This window comes from Gavia stellata, chromosome 1 (genome assembly GCF_030936135.1).
Source record: "Gavia stellata isolate bGavSte3 chromosome 1, bGavSte3.hap2, whole genome shotgun sequence".
NCBI classification, from domain to species: Eukaryota; Metazoa; Chordata; class Aves; order Gaviiformes; family Gaviidae; genus Gavia; species Gavia stellata.
Window position 1 is genome coordinate 4900826 of NC_082594.1, and position 12457 is coordinate 4913282.

The following is a 12457-nucleotide window of genomic DNA, read 5'->3' on the forward strand; positions in this document are numbered from 1 at the left end:
CACACATATAAGCACAACACGCCCATGTGCATGTATAAAAAAAAGTCGATGTCTTTGTTCATTTCACATTATTTATTGGCAGTGACACATGAAACCTTCTGAACTGCTGGATTCAAAAGACTAGATTTCAATCCAGCATAGCTGTAATCTTGTTACACTCCTGCATCTGTGTTATTGTTACTCTGTAAAGGCACAGCACAGTATCTATATCCCACTGTGGCCAATACCTTGGTAGCACACTTCCATCTAACGTCCTCATGGATTTCCAGCAAAAATCTGTCACTCCTTTGCTTACGTTTCAGTTTTGCATTTGAGAACTTCTTAATTACCAATTTGATTAATTTGTTTTCCTTTGTGGAACAATAACTTGCTATTTAGAAGTTTCAAAATGCAAGTTCAATGATTATTCCAAATAAAAGTCTCTCAGTGATAAACAGATAGAAACTGGAAAAGGGTTATGCTGTAACCCAAATTCCAATACCAGAATATTGGCTGTAATCTGGATAACACAGACAACAGGCAAGCTACTTAGGGCCTGCACGTAAAAAAGCCTGGTTTTGACTTTTGCACACAATAGTGGCATTTTGCAACATCTGGCCTCCCCGGCATGTACTTTGATGAGTCACATTTTGACCTATATATGCTAAACCATTTTGCACTTTTTGAGGCAAATAGCAGGAACATAAAGAATTAAGTCAGAGGCACAGCTGGAAACAGACTGCATCTTTCTCACCTTCAGGCTTGTTTCTCAAGACCTGGCAAAAGATAATTCTTCCCATCTTTTTTAAAACAAAGAAACAGTCCTGATTTTGCCCATGTCTATTTTCAGCATCAAAACTAAATCTAAGCCTGAATGTGAATAAATTCCCTGGCCAAAACTAGCAAAAGGAACATAACAGCATTGTGGCACTTTATCGCTTATGCAGGATTAAGCGCTTACAGGATATAAGTGACGTGATGCGAACTCAAAGGAGAACTCCTCTGTCAACGAAACAGGATTCAGGTAACATGCGATATACCAAGAGAAACCAGCCATGTCACATTATACAAACCTTGATACTCTCTCTTCTAAAATATCCTCAACCTTAATTTTCATTTCTACTTTCTCCTCTTCCTGCTGCTAATGCCAGTGCTTGTTTAGCTCAACTCACTGCTTTTGGAGGCCTCTGGGCTGCTTTGACAGAACAGATCTACTCCTTGATCTGAATGAAAGTAAAGTGACTCCTATTCACAGCTTTGGAGTAAAGTGGATCGACATGCACGAGCTGTGTGCCATAGCACTTGAGATATCAATCCATCCCCAAGTGTTTGTGGCTTCCTCGCATTCCCTGGGAATGCAGGAAAGGTTGGATGTTGAATTCAATGCAAAAAGAAGCAACATATGTGCATGCACTGAGCATTTCATGGGTAAGAGGCAAGGCATCTAGCAACACACCAATCAATAAAGGTTCATCAGTAGTTAAAATCCATGTGAAATTAGTTCCATGAATTTCAGTTGTGGGTTGTCAATAAAACAGAAGAGGGGAGGGTTATATAATCTTATAATGTATGTATTTGTAACAGAGAGGTCGCTGGGTCACCGAGGTGACTAATGCACGACTGTCCTCCTCACTGAAGGCTGGACAAAGTCTGATCCCTTGGAGATTGCCTGTGAATAGCTGTCTAGTTACAAACCACTCTCCCTTCTCATTATGAGTTGTGGTGGCAGAATCTGACCATACACGATTATTACACGAAATTTCCTGGGAATGGAAGTCTTCTGAAAGCTGTTGGTTTGTCAACTAAATGTCCATCTAGTCGGCATTTATTTGCTCCTGCAAGGTCAAATATAAAGGGACAGGCCACAGAAGAAGGAATAGTGAGGAATATATATGGGGGGAACTGACTTACCTGTCAGGAGTGACTGCTGAGCAAAGATCTTCTCATCACAACCTTGACAATATATTGCTTTTAAAGCAACAAAAAAGGGAGCAGACAGGAAAAGAAAGAGGAAGAAGCAGAAACAGAAAAGGGAGTAAAGGGAAACTAATGAAAAGAAGGGAGAGAAGAGGAGCCACTTTTCCTCTTGCAACATATAAAGTTCTCAGATATAGGGTATGCTTATTGTGTCAGTTGTATACTTGTGCTACACATCTCTGTTTGCCTTTGCTTTCAGTATGGAAGTTTGCAGGCAGTGAGAAACCATCCTAAATTCCCAGTTCTGAATACTGCCTGGAGTCCACTGCAGTCAAAATCAAGCCTCTTCAAACTCAGGGTTACTTAAAATCTTTAACTGTAGGCACGTTTCACAGCCTGTGACAATCCCTGTTTAAAAGATGCAGCTTTTTCTTCATGTTTTCTCTCGCTGTTGACTAATACGGGATTTTAAAAAAATGGATATTTAACAGAAATACAATTCCATTTTTGACATGAGATTACTATAATCTCCTATTGCTATACTTCAAAGGCCTTAATTCTTGGATTAATGTCTCTTGGCCAGGATTTATTTTTTTACATATTGGACATTTTATTCTCTCAGGTGGACATCTTTTTTTGGTTCTAAAAATCTTTGCAATGGGGAAGGTCGACTTCATGGCAGAGGTGGAATTGGGCATCCAAGTTTGCTGAACAGCTCTGAAGCCTGGTCTTTTATATCTACAGAATTCCCACCGAAGGAAATAGAAGATCTCTGCATGTCGGAAGAGTAGAATGTTAAAAGTGGAGATTTGTCACAGATTTACTGATCATCTATGCAGCACAGCCTCTTTGCATTATGACACCATTATAACACATCTTATTTTCTTAATGTTGTTTAGTGAAGGAACAAAAGCCTGTCAGTCGTGCTCTGTAAATGTGCTGTTTAGCATAAAATTACACATTCTTTTCCAACATGTTTGTTGTCTGAAGGGACACTGGGCAAAATTACACCATTCTAACCAGTGTGTCAAAAGCCGCAACATCAGTCTCAAAATGACCTGTTTTCTACCTAATTAATAAAATGGTTAAATTGCGGAGTGATTGTAAATGTGACTGATTAGTAATGCAAGTGAAATCATCAAATCATGAGAAGGATCTCTTCATGCAGGCAGACCTCCAACATCCAGTCTGGTTAACAGCAATAATATGGCCAACCCAACCTGCAGAAAGAACAGTTTGCTTCAGATCTTAAATAATTTTCATCCACAATGATTTCGTGGAGAAGAAATGAGGACAGTCTTTAAGGACGTACTTATTTACAATTTAACAGGAGCCATCCAGGACTAGCCAGATAATTGTTAGGTCTCTGAACTCCTGCATTTATTAAGACGTGGTAGGGTTGTCTTTCCATTTCGCTCTGTGGTTGCCAACAGCACTGGACAAATGAGGGCAGGGAATTTTCAGCAAAGACCTTTTATCTTTGACATTCCTCCATTGATCCAACAGCAAGGATGTTCCTTCTCCATTGTAAGGTGGTGGGTTCTGAGAGACTCCAGTCAGATGTGAGGATGTCTTGGCACTATTAAAACAGTGTATTATGTCTTCTCCAAAGAATTCACAACCTGGTTTAGAAAAAGGCACAGGGCTTTCTCCAGAATTCTAGAGGATTATTCACAGAAGGGCTGCAGGAGTGGGGCCTAAGTATTTTTTAATGTAATTTTTTTTTTTTTCAAAAGAAATAACACATAAAAGTCACTGCTTGGGTATATATGCTCAAGAATTAGTGACACAATATAATTACTGAAACTGTTGCCAAATCACACTTGCAGTACTTACTTATAATTTTGTCTTAATCTTTTGGATCCAGCTTCTTAGTTGGGTCTTTTTAATCAAGCAGTTGCATAGAAATTAATTATCCTTAAATGCCATGAAATGTTAGATTGAGGTATGTTTCGGAAGTTTCAGAGGGCCAGCAGACGTAGCTCATCCTCAAAAAGATCGACAGACGTGCTAATTTTTAAAAACTATTTTCTTAGCAGAAGCTGGCAAAACTGGGTACATTTTGTCCCAGGATGCAGACACAGCTACCACTGATCTGAGATTTCCACAGGCAGTGACGTGATAAATTTGGTCCCAGGCTCAGTTTTCATTTAGTATGTATTTTTTGCTGTCTACAATCCTTCTTGTTGGTTTGAGAAAGTAAGACAAATGAGGGAAAAAAGGCAGCTAAGTGCATAATGTTAGGCCTGGAAGACTTCTCTCCAGACTGAAAAAGATACCATGTATGGGGGCTAATGAGTCCAGCATCTCCAGTGGTTTCTCAGTAGCAAAGGAAATGGTGAAACAAAACCTCTGGAAAATGCAAAAACTGAGTTTCAAGTGGGACAGCAAGAAGTAGATGCACTCACCATCAGATGGGAGCACTGAGGCTGAGGGAGTATGACAACTCCCTTTTCCAGAACCTACATAGAACCTAAAGCTATGAACTAGAACAACTCAGTGCACCCTTGTCACACCCTTCGTGTGCTGCATAGGTGGAAAAGAATTTAAATGCTGAATAGAAACATTGTTAATTGACTGATGCCCTGCTATCCAGTGTTTCATGCTTGCTGGAGCAATGTTGTAGGATGGTAAAATGCAGCAGCAGACCTCTCCTCATTAGGTAAAACAAGATCAACCTTTCCTGAATGAGGTACTACAAAAGTATCTGCTTGACGAGGCACAGCTAAATCTTTTCAATATATTGACTGATTTCTGGTTTTTAAATAGGATATTGATTTATCCTACCACATAGGAAGAAAAGACATTAAAGGAAAATAAAAGAAAGAAAACCAAGAACATTTTAATCTATGATCCTGATTCCAATTTTAAATGAGGAAAATAACCTTATGAGCAGCTGTTAAAGACAATATTTTTAGTTTATGAAAGAGCAATTTCCTCTTCGCCTAGTCCAAATAAAAAGACACAAGGAATAATAAATAAAACTCAAAATACTTAAGCCAAACACCAGTTCACAAACCGAATGGCAAGCTATAGAGATATGTATATTTTCCATATCATCCTTAGCACACACAGTCAGAACATTATAAAATACTAAAGAAAATGACCTACCTAGTCTCCAGTGGGATGTTGCTGTTAAGTAACCAGTTGTCCTGAGCATGGGCTGGCTCTTGAGTGTTGGCTGGTTGTTCTCCAGAAAGAGAGTGGTCTGTAGGAGCTGGGCTGGGGTTGCTGCGTGGAGTGAAGTTCCCTCTGTTTAGGGAATTGATGGAGGCCGCGTGATGTTGATTTGGGGTGTGAGCATGTGATATTGGAGGTGGTGGAGTTCTAAGTCTTGAATGATTTTGAAGATTTGGAGGATGATCTAAAACATAAGTAAAATATTTTTAAGGTTCATGATTTGAGTTGTTTCATACCACATTCATTTATGTACAGGCACTCCTAAAAAGTATGAAGGCTGGGATACCACATATCCTAAATCAAATTCAAAAGGGTAACACAGCCTTGTTCCATATGCTGTAAAGACACATGCAGTGATCCCCCAGCTGGCTAGAAAAATAGTTTCATGCACAAAAGTTATGAAAGCTTAAAGCACTGCAAAAAGGCTGTCCTGACAGCCAAGTTAACTCCGATGAACAACTGCAGGTTGCAAACTGCAATCTATCTGTGACACTGATTTGTGATAAAGCATGAAAAATACAACCAGCCTGGATAGATAACACTTGAGAGCAATTTTATGATGGATATACAGCTCCCAGTGAAGTCTGTTTTGTCAGAGAACTTTCAATAGTTAAGCCAACAGGAAGACTGAGAATAAATTTAATTGTGGACTGAGTTTAGGGAAAGGCCTAAAACTGTGTCAGGGTTATACAATTTAACAAAATCCAGTAGTTTGTATTGTTAGAGATGTGCTCAAACTGAGTAAAAAATGCATGTGGCATAAAAACTGAGGTGCCAGGAAAATGAAACAACATATGGTGAAGAAAGATGTAAAGATCAGTGATACGGCTACTTTGAGTAAAACTCAAAGTATTTGTCAGCCAAGAGTCTGAGGGAGGTAGACTAAGGAAGGCAAACATTTAGGAAAGACCAACCTAGTGTTGATTATATTGGTATTTTTAGGTTTTTTATTAAGTATCAAGGTTTTTGTTCACGTGTTTTCTGGAAACGAAGAAAAACTAAAATATTTGATGGCACTGGAGGGAGACTGACAGTTCAGCTTACTGGATATGGGATACAGGAAACTTATTCCTTTCTGATTTTAGTAGGTTTATGCTTGTAAGTCATTAATGCACAACACTTATCTGATGCCTTATCTGAAAAAAAAAAGTATATGGTATAAACCTAATAGTTAGCAGACAGACTCCTGTATCATGAAAAACTAACACTCACATACTCTCTAATTAGAGAGCTCAGAACTGAACGAACTGTACATAGTCTTAAATTACGATGAACAGTATCAAAATTACCATGACATTTAATGACACTTTTGAAATCTGGATCAGGACTTGGATTCAGGAGAGGAACAGGGAAATAATTTACACTATCTCTGTGGCCTCTTGTATATTTAGACACAGAAGATAAAATATAAAGATGTGCAACATACATGCCATCCCTTCCCTCCTCACCCTGTATTCACTCACAGTACCTTACCATTAACTATGGCTGATTATACCAAGACCTTAGGGTGGCTGGTGTGGTCTAGCAAAAAAATAGGAGATGTTAATTACAAAGGTGTCATTATCCTGTTTGAACGTGTATCTACCTCTGTTATTGTTAGGTTAGACATGGGACTAGGGGTATATATTCCATGGGGAGAACTGATTGCTTTTATGTTCCAAATCCATTTTACCTTATACTCTGAGAAATGTCAGAGGAACACCTTGATAGTGCTGTTCTCTCTAGTGTATAGAAGCTCTAAAAAAGAGGTCCATATTGGTCATCTACGTTTGGATAGATAGATTCTTCCCTGGAATCTGAGTATTCAGAAGTCTGACTTAGCAAAGCTCATCCAAAATTAATAATGCCATACTGAACTATGACCTAACGCTAGCTAGCCCTGACCAATTCTGTACATCAGCCAACAAACTAAAGGGAAGGACAGAGCAACGACCATGGACTGTACGGACAAGGAATATTAGAACCAAACCAGGTCTGACCTCAGTGTTGCAGCACCACGTGAATCGAGGCATCCAATCATCCTTGGACTGGATGTTATTGGGGACTGTCGCTTAACTGAAGCCCTGACCATGGAGGTAGTGAAAACAACAGTGGAAGAATCCTACTGCTGGCTTAATTAAATTAATGACTCATTTTCCCACTCAGCAGACAGCAGTCATGATTGCTTGGCTAGGCCCCCTTTGCTGAGAGGCAGAGGAAGACAGGAAGATAGGCACAGAACACACCAAAAACTGCAGCCTCAGGAACATGTCTGCTTGTACACAAAGGAAGATAGGAACAGTGTATTAATTCCACATTGAGGGAGATGAATATAAATAGATGATTTCCAGTTTTTAGGGCTGTCAATCTATCACCGTTCACAAGAACTTAATTCATCCCAGAGAAAATGACTTGTCTAACCAGGAGCAACATACCAAAGGTTTCCAAGACCAGTTATTCGAGTTTTCATAACAACTGATGCCTGAGATGAATTTTCTGCACAAACAGGAAGGGGGGACAAATGGGTAAATCCTGGAATATGCAATAGGTGTTTTGTAAAGTTCTCCTGCTATCGGTTAACTTTCCTTACCGGAGACACCATTTTCAGACTGTGAATCAGAGCCTGTTTCCAAAGATCTGTTATGTAAATTCCAATTTACACCCTATTATTGCAGACACATTGCAGATGCTATTATGGATAATGCTTTCAAATCAAGTAAAAATGTGTCATTTTCATTCTCTATTTGCATACCCTCTGTGATTTCTTTGCTAAGTAAAGACAGCACATCTATCTTACTCTGGTCTATGTGATTTTTCACAGGATTTTATAGCTTGTATTTCTTTTTTCTGACATTTAGGTAGCTTTTCCTCCCAGAATATTTTTAATTTCATTCATATACAAATTCTGAACACTTACGCATGTCTGAGCATTACTGAATTTAATATACCTTGACTAGGATTAGCAACTATTTCCCTTGCCTTATCTTTTTTTTTTTTTTCTTCTCAAGTTAAGGAACATGAGAAAAAAGGTGTAGATGAAAGCACAAGCTATGAAATCTTCCTACTGAAAATTACTGCAGCTGTGCAGGATTTTCTTGATCCGACAAAACTATTGAGGTTCTTACCCTCTTCAGTCGCCAAAGATCCTATGGGATTTGCAAAGGATAAGGGAATCCCACAAAGCGAATTCTTTCTTGATTTCCTAAAATTGCAATTGTCCCCTTATGTGAACATGCTCTTTTTAACTTGTTCCACAAGTTTTGAGTGATATAAAGTGTGTGGTTATATTTTCCCGCAGGAAGCAGAACCTTAATGCTGGCTGCAGTGGCTCTCTACATCATGCACGTGCGTGTATCTTATACAGTGGGAAGATGCTCCAATTAGCCTGCTATATATTATATATAAACACTGTATATTTATAGCTGCTTGGGCATCACTGAATTTTTGCAGATCCCACCACATGGGTGGGATACAGGGGAAGTCAGATACAGCTTTCTACATCTAATAGCAAGCCTCTATTAGGACAACAGTACCACAGGAGTTCAGAAGACTTTATAGAGGAGCAGGACGTCGGGGCCTCTGCACAAAATGTACTAGGTTCCGCAAGACCTTTCTTAAGCAACTGTAAGATGGTTAACTGTGGTGATTTGGAAGTTATCTTGGCTGACTAAAGAAAAGGAAATTTTCAAAATTTTCCTCCTCACAGTATTCCTCTTCGGTTTCTGAAAAGACATGGAGTTTATCATTCCCTCTCTACTTGTAGTTGGCATGAAAAACCTGACATATGCTATTCAAAAGGACCAGTTAAGCTAACAAAGTACTGAGGAATAAAATAAACACCTTGTAAAACAACACCCCTCTCCCCAAATTTCTAATAGTCTCCAGAGTCAAGCAACACAGACTATGGGATGATTTTTGCCTTGAAGGGCCAGCAAAAGAGATCTGTCAATAGCAAAGGAGTCCTCACAGCCTTAGACGCCAGGTGACAATGAAAGAGGATCCCAGTGATAAAGTTCAACATTTCTAGAAGATAGGCTGGCACTGTGGAAGTCAAAATACCTTAGAACTTAATGAACATCCCTGTAATTCTCATTTTCTCTAATGGGTCTCCAAAGTGTGTCAAACATGAAATATGTCAGTATTCAAATGTAATGAAACATTGGAAATCTGATTGCAAAAAACACCAGTAGAAATCAAGTTGCCTTTGTGTTGCTTTTTTTGTTTGTTTTTTAACATTAAAATGTCATTGACTAACACTGGCTTGGTAACCACAGATAAAGCAGAGCTGAAAGATAACTCAGTTAATGAAGCTTGTACTTGGCACATATTAGAGAGCCTTGACAGAATCCTGTGAATGAAGAATTGAATGAACGTGAACCATAAAAAGATTACCAATGAGGAGCTAATATGACCAAATTTGAATAAAAGGTCTGAACCCCATGTTCCTTTTCTTTCCCTTAATCTTTAATGAGTAGTACTGTTTTGAAATTAGTCTATGTAACAATTACACTTTATGATTCATTAGGTTTTGGGATTGTGTTCAGGGCAAATGTGCTAACCTCAAAGTGAAAAATACATTCTCATCTTTTTTTCCCAGCTTCTCCTGTTCCTCCACACATTTGTCATTTGTATGTCTGCTCATATTCAGACAGCCTGATGCCTGACTGGTGTCTGGGTTAGGTACAGGAAATATTTCTCTTTACTCACTGTATATAGTGCCAGGTGGAATGAATCACTCATTGCTCCCTTGAACTTAAACTCCACAGTAGCTGTGATGACTAACTTGGTAGTGTGACTTTGGGCAATCATGCTTATACCCGCACACAGAGAAATCCCCCCCGTTGCAGAGGAAACAATCTTTTTTAAAATAATGAACTCTGCATTCAACTGACAGAGCAGCTATGAGCCTTGCTTTGGCTCCAGGACCATGTTTCAATATCTGCTGCAGATGTACACTCACAGCACTCATACCACCAGCCAGCTGAAATTACCTTCATGGGCTCCCTGTCCCTTTGGGTGCCACTGGGTGTGGAAGCTGGGGTGCCTTCACTCATTAATCTGATGAGCCACCTAAGGTTAGGTGAACTATGAAAGACTGATTTGGGTCTTCCCCAGCACCCTTGTAGGGGGCACAGAGAGTGCTGTTAAAAGTGAGACAGATGATTGTCAGAAAAAGGTTCCCTATCAATGAGACATGTGCCAAGCCAATGATGGCATCTGCAAAATGAAACGCAAGCAGAATATTTAACCCCCACGTTGGAAGATAATGGAAAAATATGAGGAGAAAAATCAGAACTGGAGACGCTGTCTGCTCAGAGGGTATCTTGGTGGCTTCTGGCGACAGCCAGGATCAACTGCAGACCAAGATTTCCTCCTGTTTGCGTAGAATCCAGCCAAATGTGCAACATCTGGACTGAGCCGTAGCAATGTGCAAAGGTAGTACCTCTGTCATACCAAACAGGTCCATCTCAGGGCTGTTATTGATATTCTGCAATCTGGAGGAGAATTTCCTCCTTCAAGGAATGTCCTACAAGGGTCTCTGTCTACAAGGGACAGCCTAATGAGGAAGTCTAAGTCTAAGGTAGTCTAATGAGAAAGCCACCCCACAGGATGGTGATAGAGATGGACTGAAACAGGTCACTCAGTATTCAGATGATTTATCTGCGCAGAGACGTCTGTTTTCCCCCACTAACACTTAAAAACTGGAACTAGTGGTACAATTTGAGCGACTGAATCTCTCCTTAAGAAGCATATCCACTGAATTTGACTTATGACTAGGTTCTCCTACCATCAAGAGGAGTCTGTACCATGCTGTGAAATACATGTTTTTCTGTAGCAACATATTGTGCTCCTGGTTTTGAAAATGCTAAGCCACAAAATGACACTGAATCATAAAAGAAAACAGAGAACTGATGTATAATCACCATTAAGTAACAAAACAACAATACGAAAGCTACCTTGATGTTTTTTCTCTATTTTATTTTAAGTAACAGCATAATAGGGAGCTGCTGTTCCATCAAGGACTCTCACCAGAGAAAAGCGTAGTCCTCACCACGCAGTTAAACTTAGCAGCATGTATGTCCCGGTTCTAGAGTGTATTCTGGTTCAGAGCCTTGGCAAAGTTGAGCTCTTTGAATCCCAATATTTACAGCCTTGTATCTCACTGATACTTTATCATGCTATATGCATAGACATGCAACTGACTGTGTTACACAGATGATGAAGAAAAACCTAAGAAAAATCTTCCTGTGCATACCTGTATTGTAAATTTGGTGTAGTCTTTTGTTCAGAAAAGTCCTACAAGCATCGAAAACTATTTAATAGAAGAAAATGCCTATATAGATGTAAACAGTTTTGAGTGCTCCTCTAAATGTGCAACTTGGACATCGAATTTGCAATAACCAGTGCTACAAGAAGTGGATACTAAAAAAAGTTGCAGAGCATGAAAACCGTACTGAATTTTCATGACAACACTACCTGCAGTGTCCCTGTGAATAGCTCCAGCCACCATCCATAGCTATTTTAGACATTGTTGGTAAACCCACATATACCATCACCAGTGAAAAAAAGACTCTGTAACTATCAAAATCTAAACTTGATCTCCAGCAGCGTACAGTGTGTAAAAAATGCAATCTTTCTCCATCTTGCAGTAGCAAGTGTAACCAGTAGCAAGTGAAATGGAAGACCCAGAAACCACACAGCAGATAAAATGACACCTTGTTACTGATTGACAAGTCTAGGCTTTATAAACGATGAGGACTTCATTCTGAAGCATGCTTAACTAACTTCATTTGTTTAGATGAATTACATCAAAAATCAGGCCCACCTGGATGGTATATGTGCACATGTAAAAGTAGCTGAAGCTCCTCTCTAGCTGCACAGTTTAACACTTCATTGGTTTTACTGTTTATAGAAAAAAACAGGTGCAGCAAATCAAGTCCAAACAAGCCATCTCCTCTATATTTTTCTCATCAAATGTGTACATTAGATGCAAACTTTCCACTCAAGTGCCAAAGTGCCTTTGCAAAAGCAAAATATTGACTTTTGGGTTTGAAATCAATTTTTTGTTTGATGCTAAGCTGTCAAGCTTTGGCTGCACATAGTCAACGAGAGCTCTGGGTGGTTGTTTTTTCATCAGTATGCATCTGATTGAATTGAATGCCCTACAAGTAATGCTTTTAAAAAGGTCCATGTCACTGTCAAAGGATGATATGCAGACTTTTAACCCATGGTGTTCATTATTTAACTTAATAAAAGGGAATCACAGACTAATAAAATCAAGGCAGAGGATTACTATTTAGACTCTGACAGTTTATGAAGAATCATTGCCTTAAACACAGAGGAAAGTGGAAAAAAACCCAGAATATCTCACAGGGTGGAAATGAGTTACTTAAATTTAAAT

The 12457-nt window shown here is 39.2% G+C and overlaps 1 protein-coding gene across 3 annotated transcripts in view; it reads right to left on the bottom strand.

Annotated features, from left to right (window-relative positions):
* Positions 1-12457, bottom strand: part of TENM4 (teneurin transmembrane protein 4) — a 360992-nt gene that overhangs the window by 214833 nt on the left and 133702 nt on the right. For all 3 annotated transcript variants that reach the window (XM_059822505.1, XM_059822500.1, XM_059822492.1), the window contains one exon: positions 5008-5260. In XM_059822505.1, coding sequence (XP_059678488.1) covers positions 5008-5260 — 253 coding nt within the window. The remainder of the gene's footprint in view (positions 1-5007; positions 5261-12457) is intronic.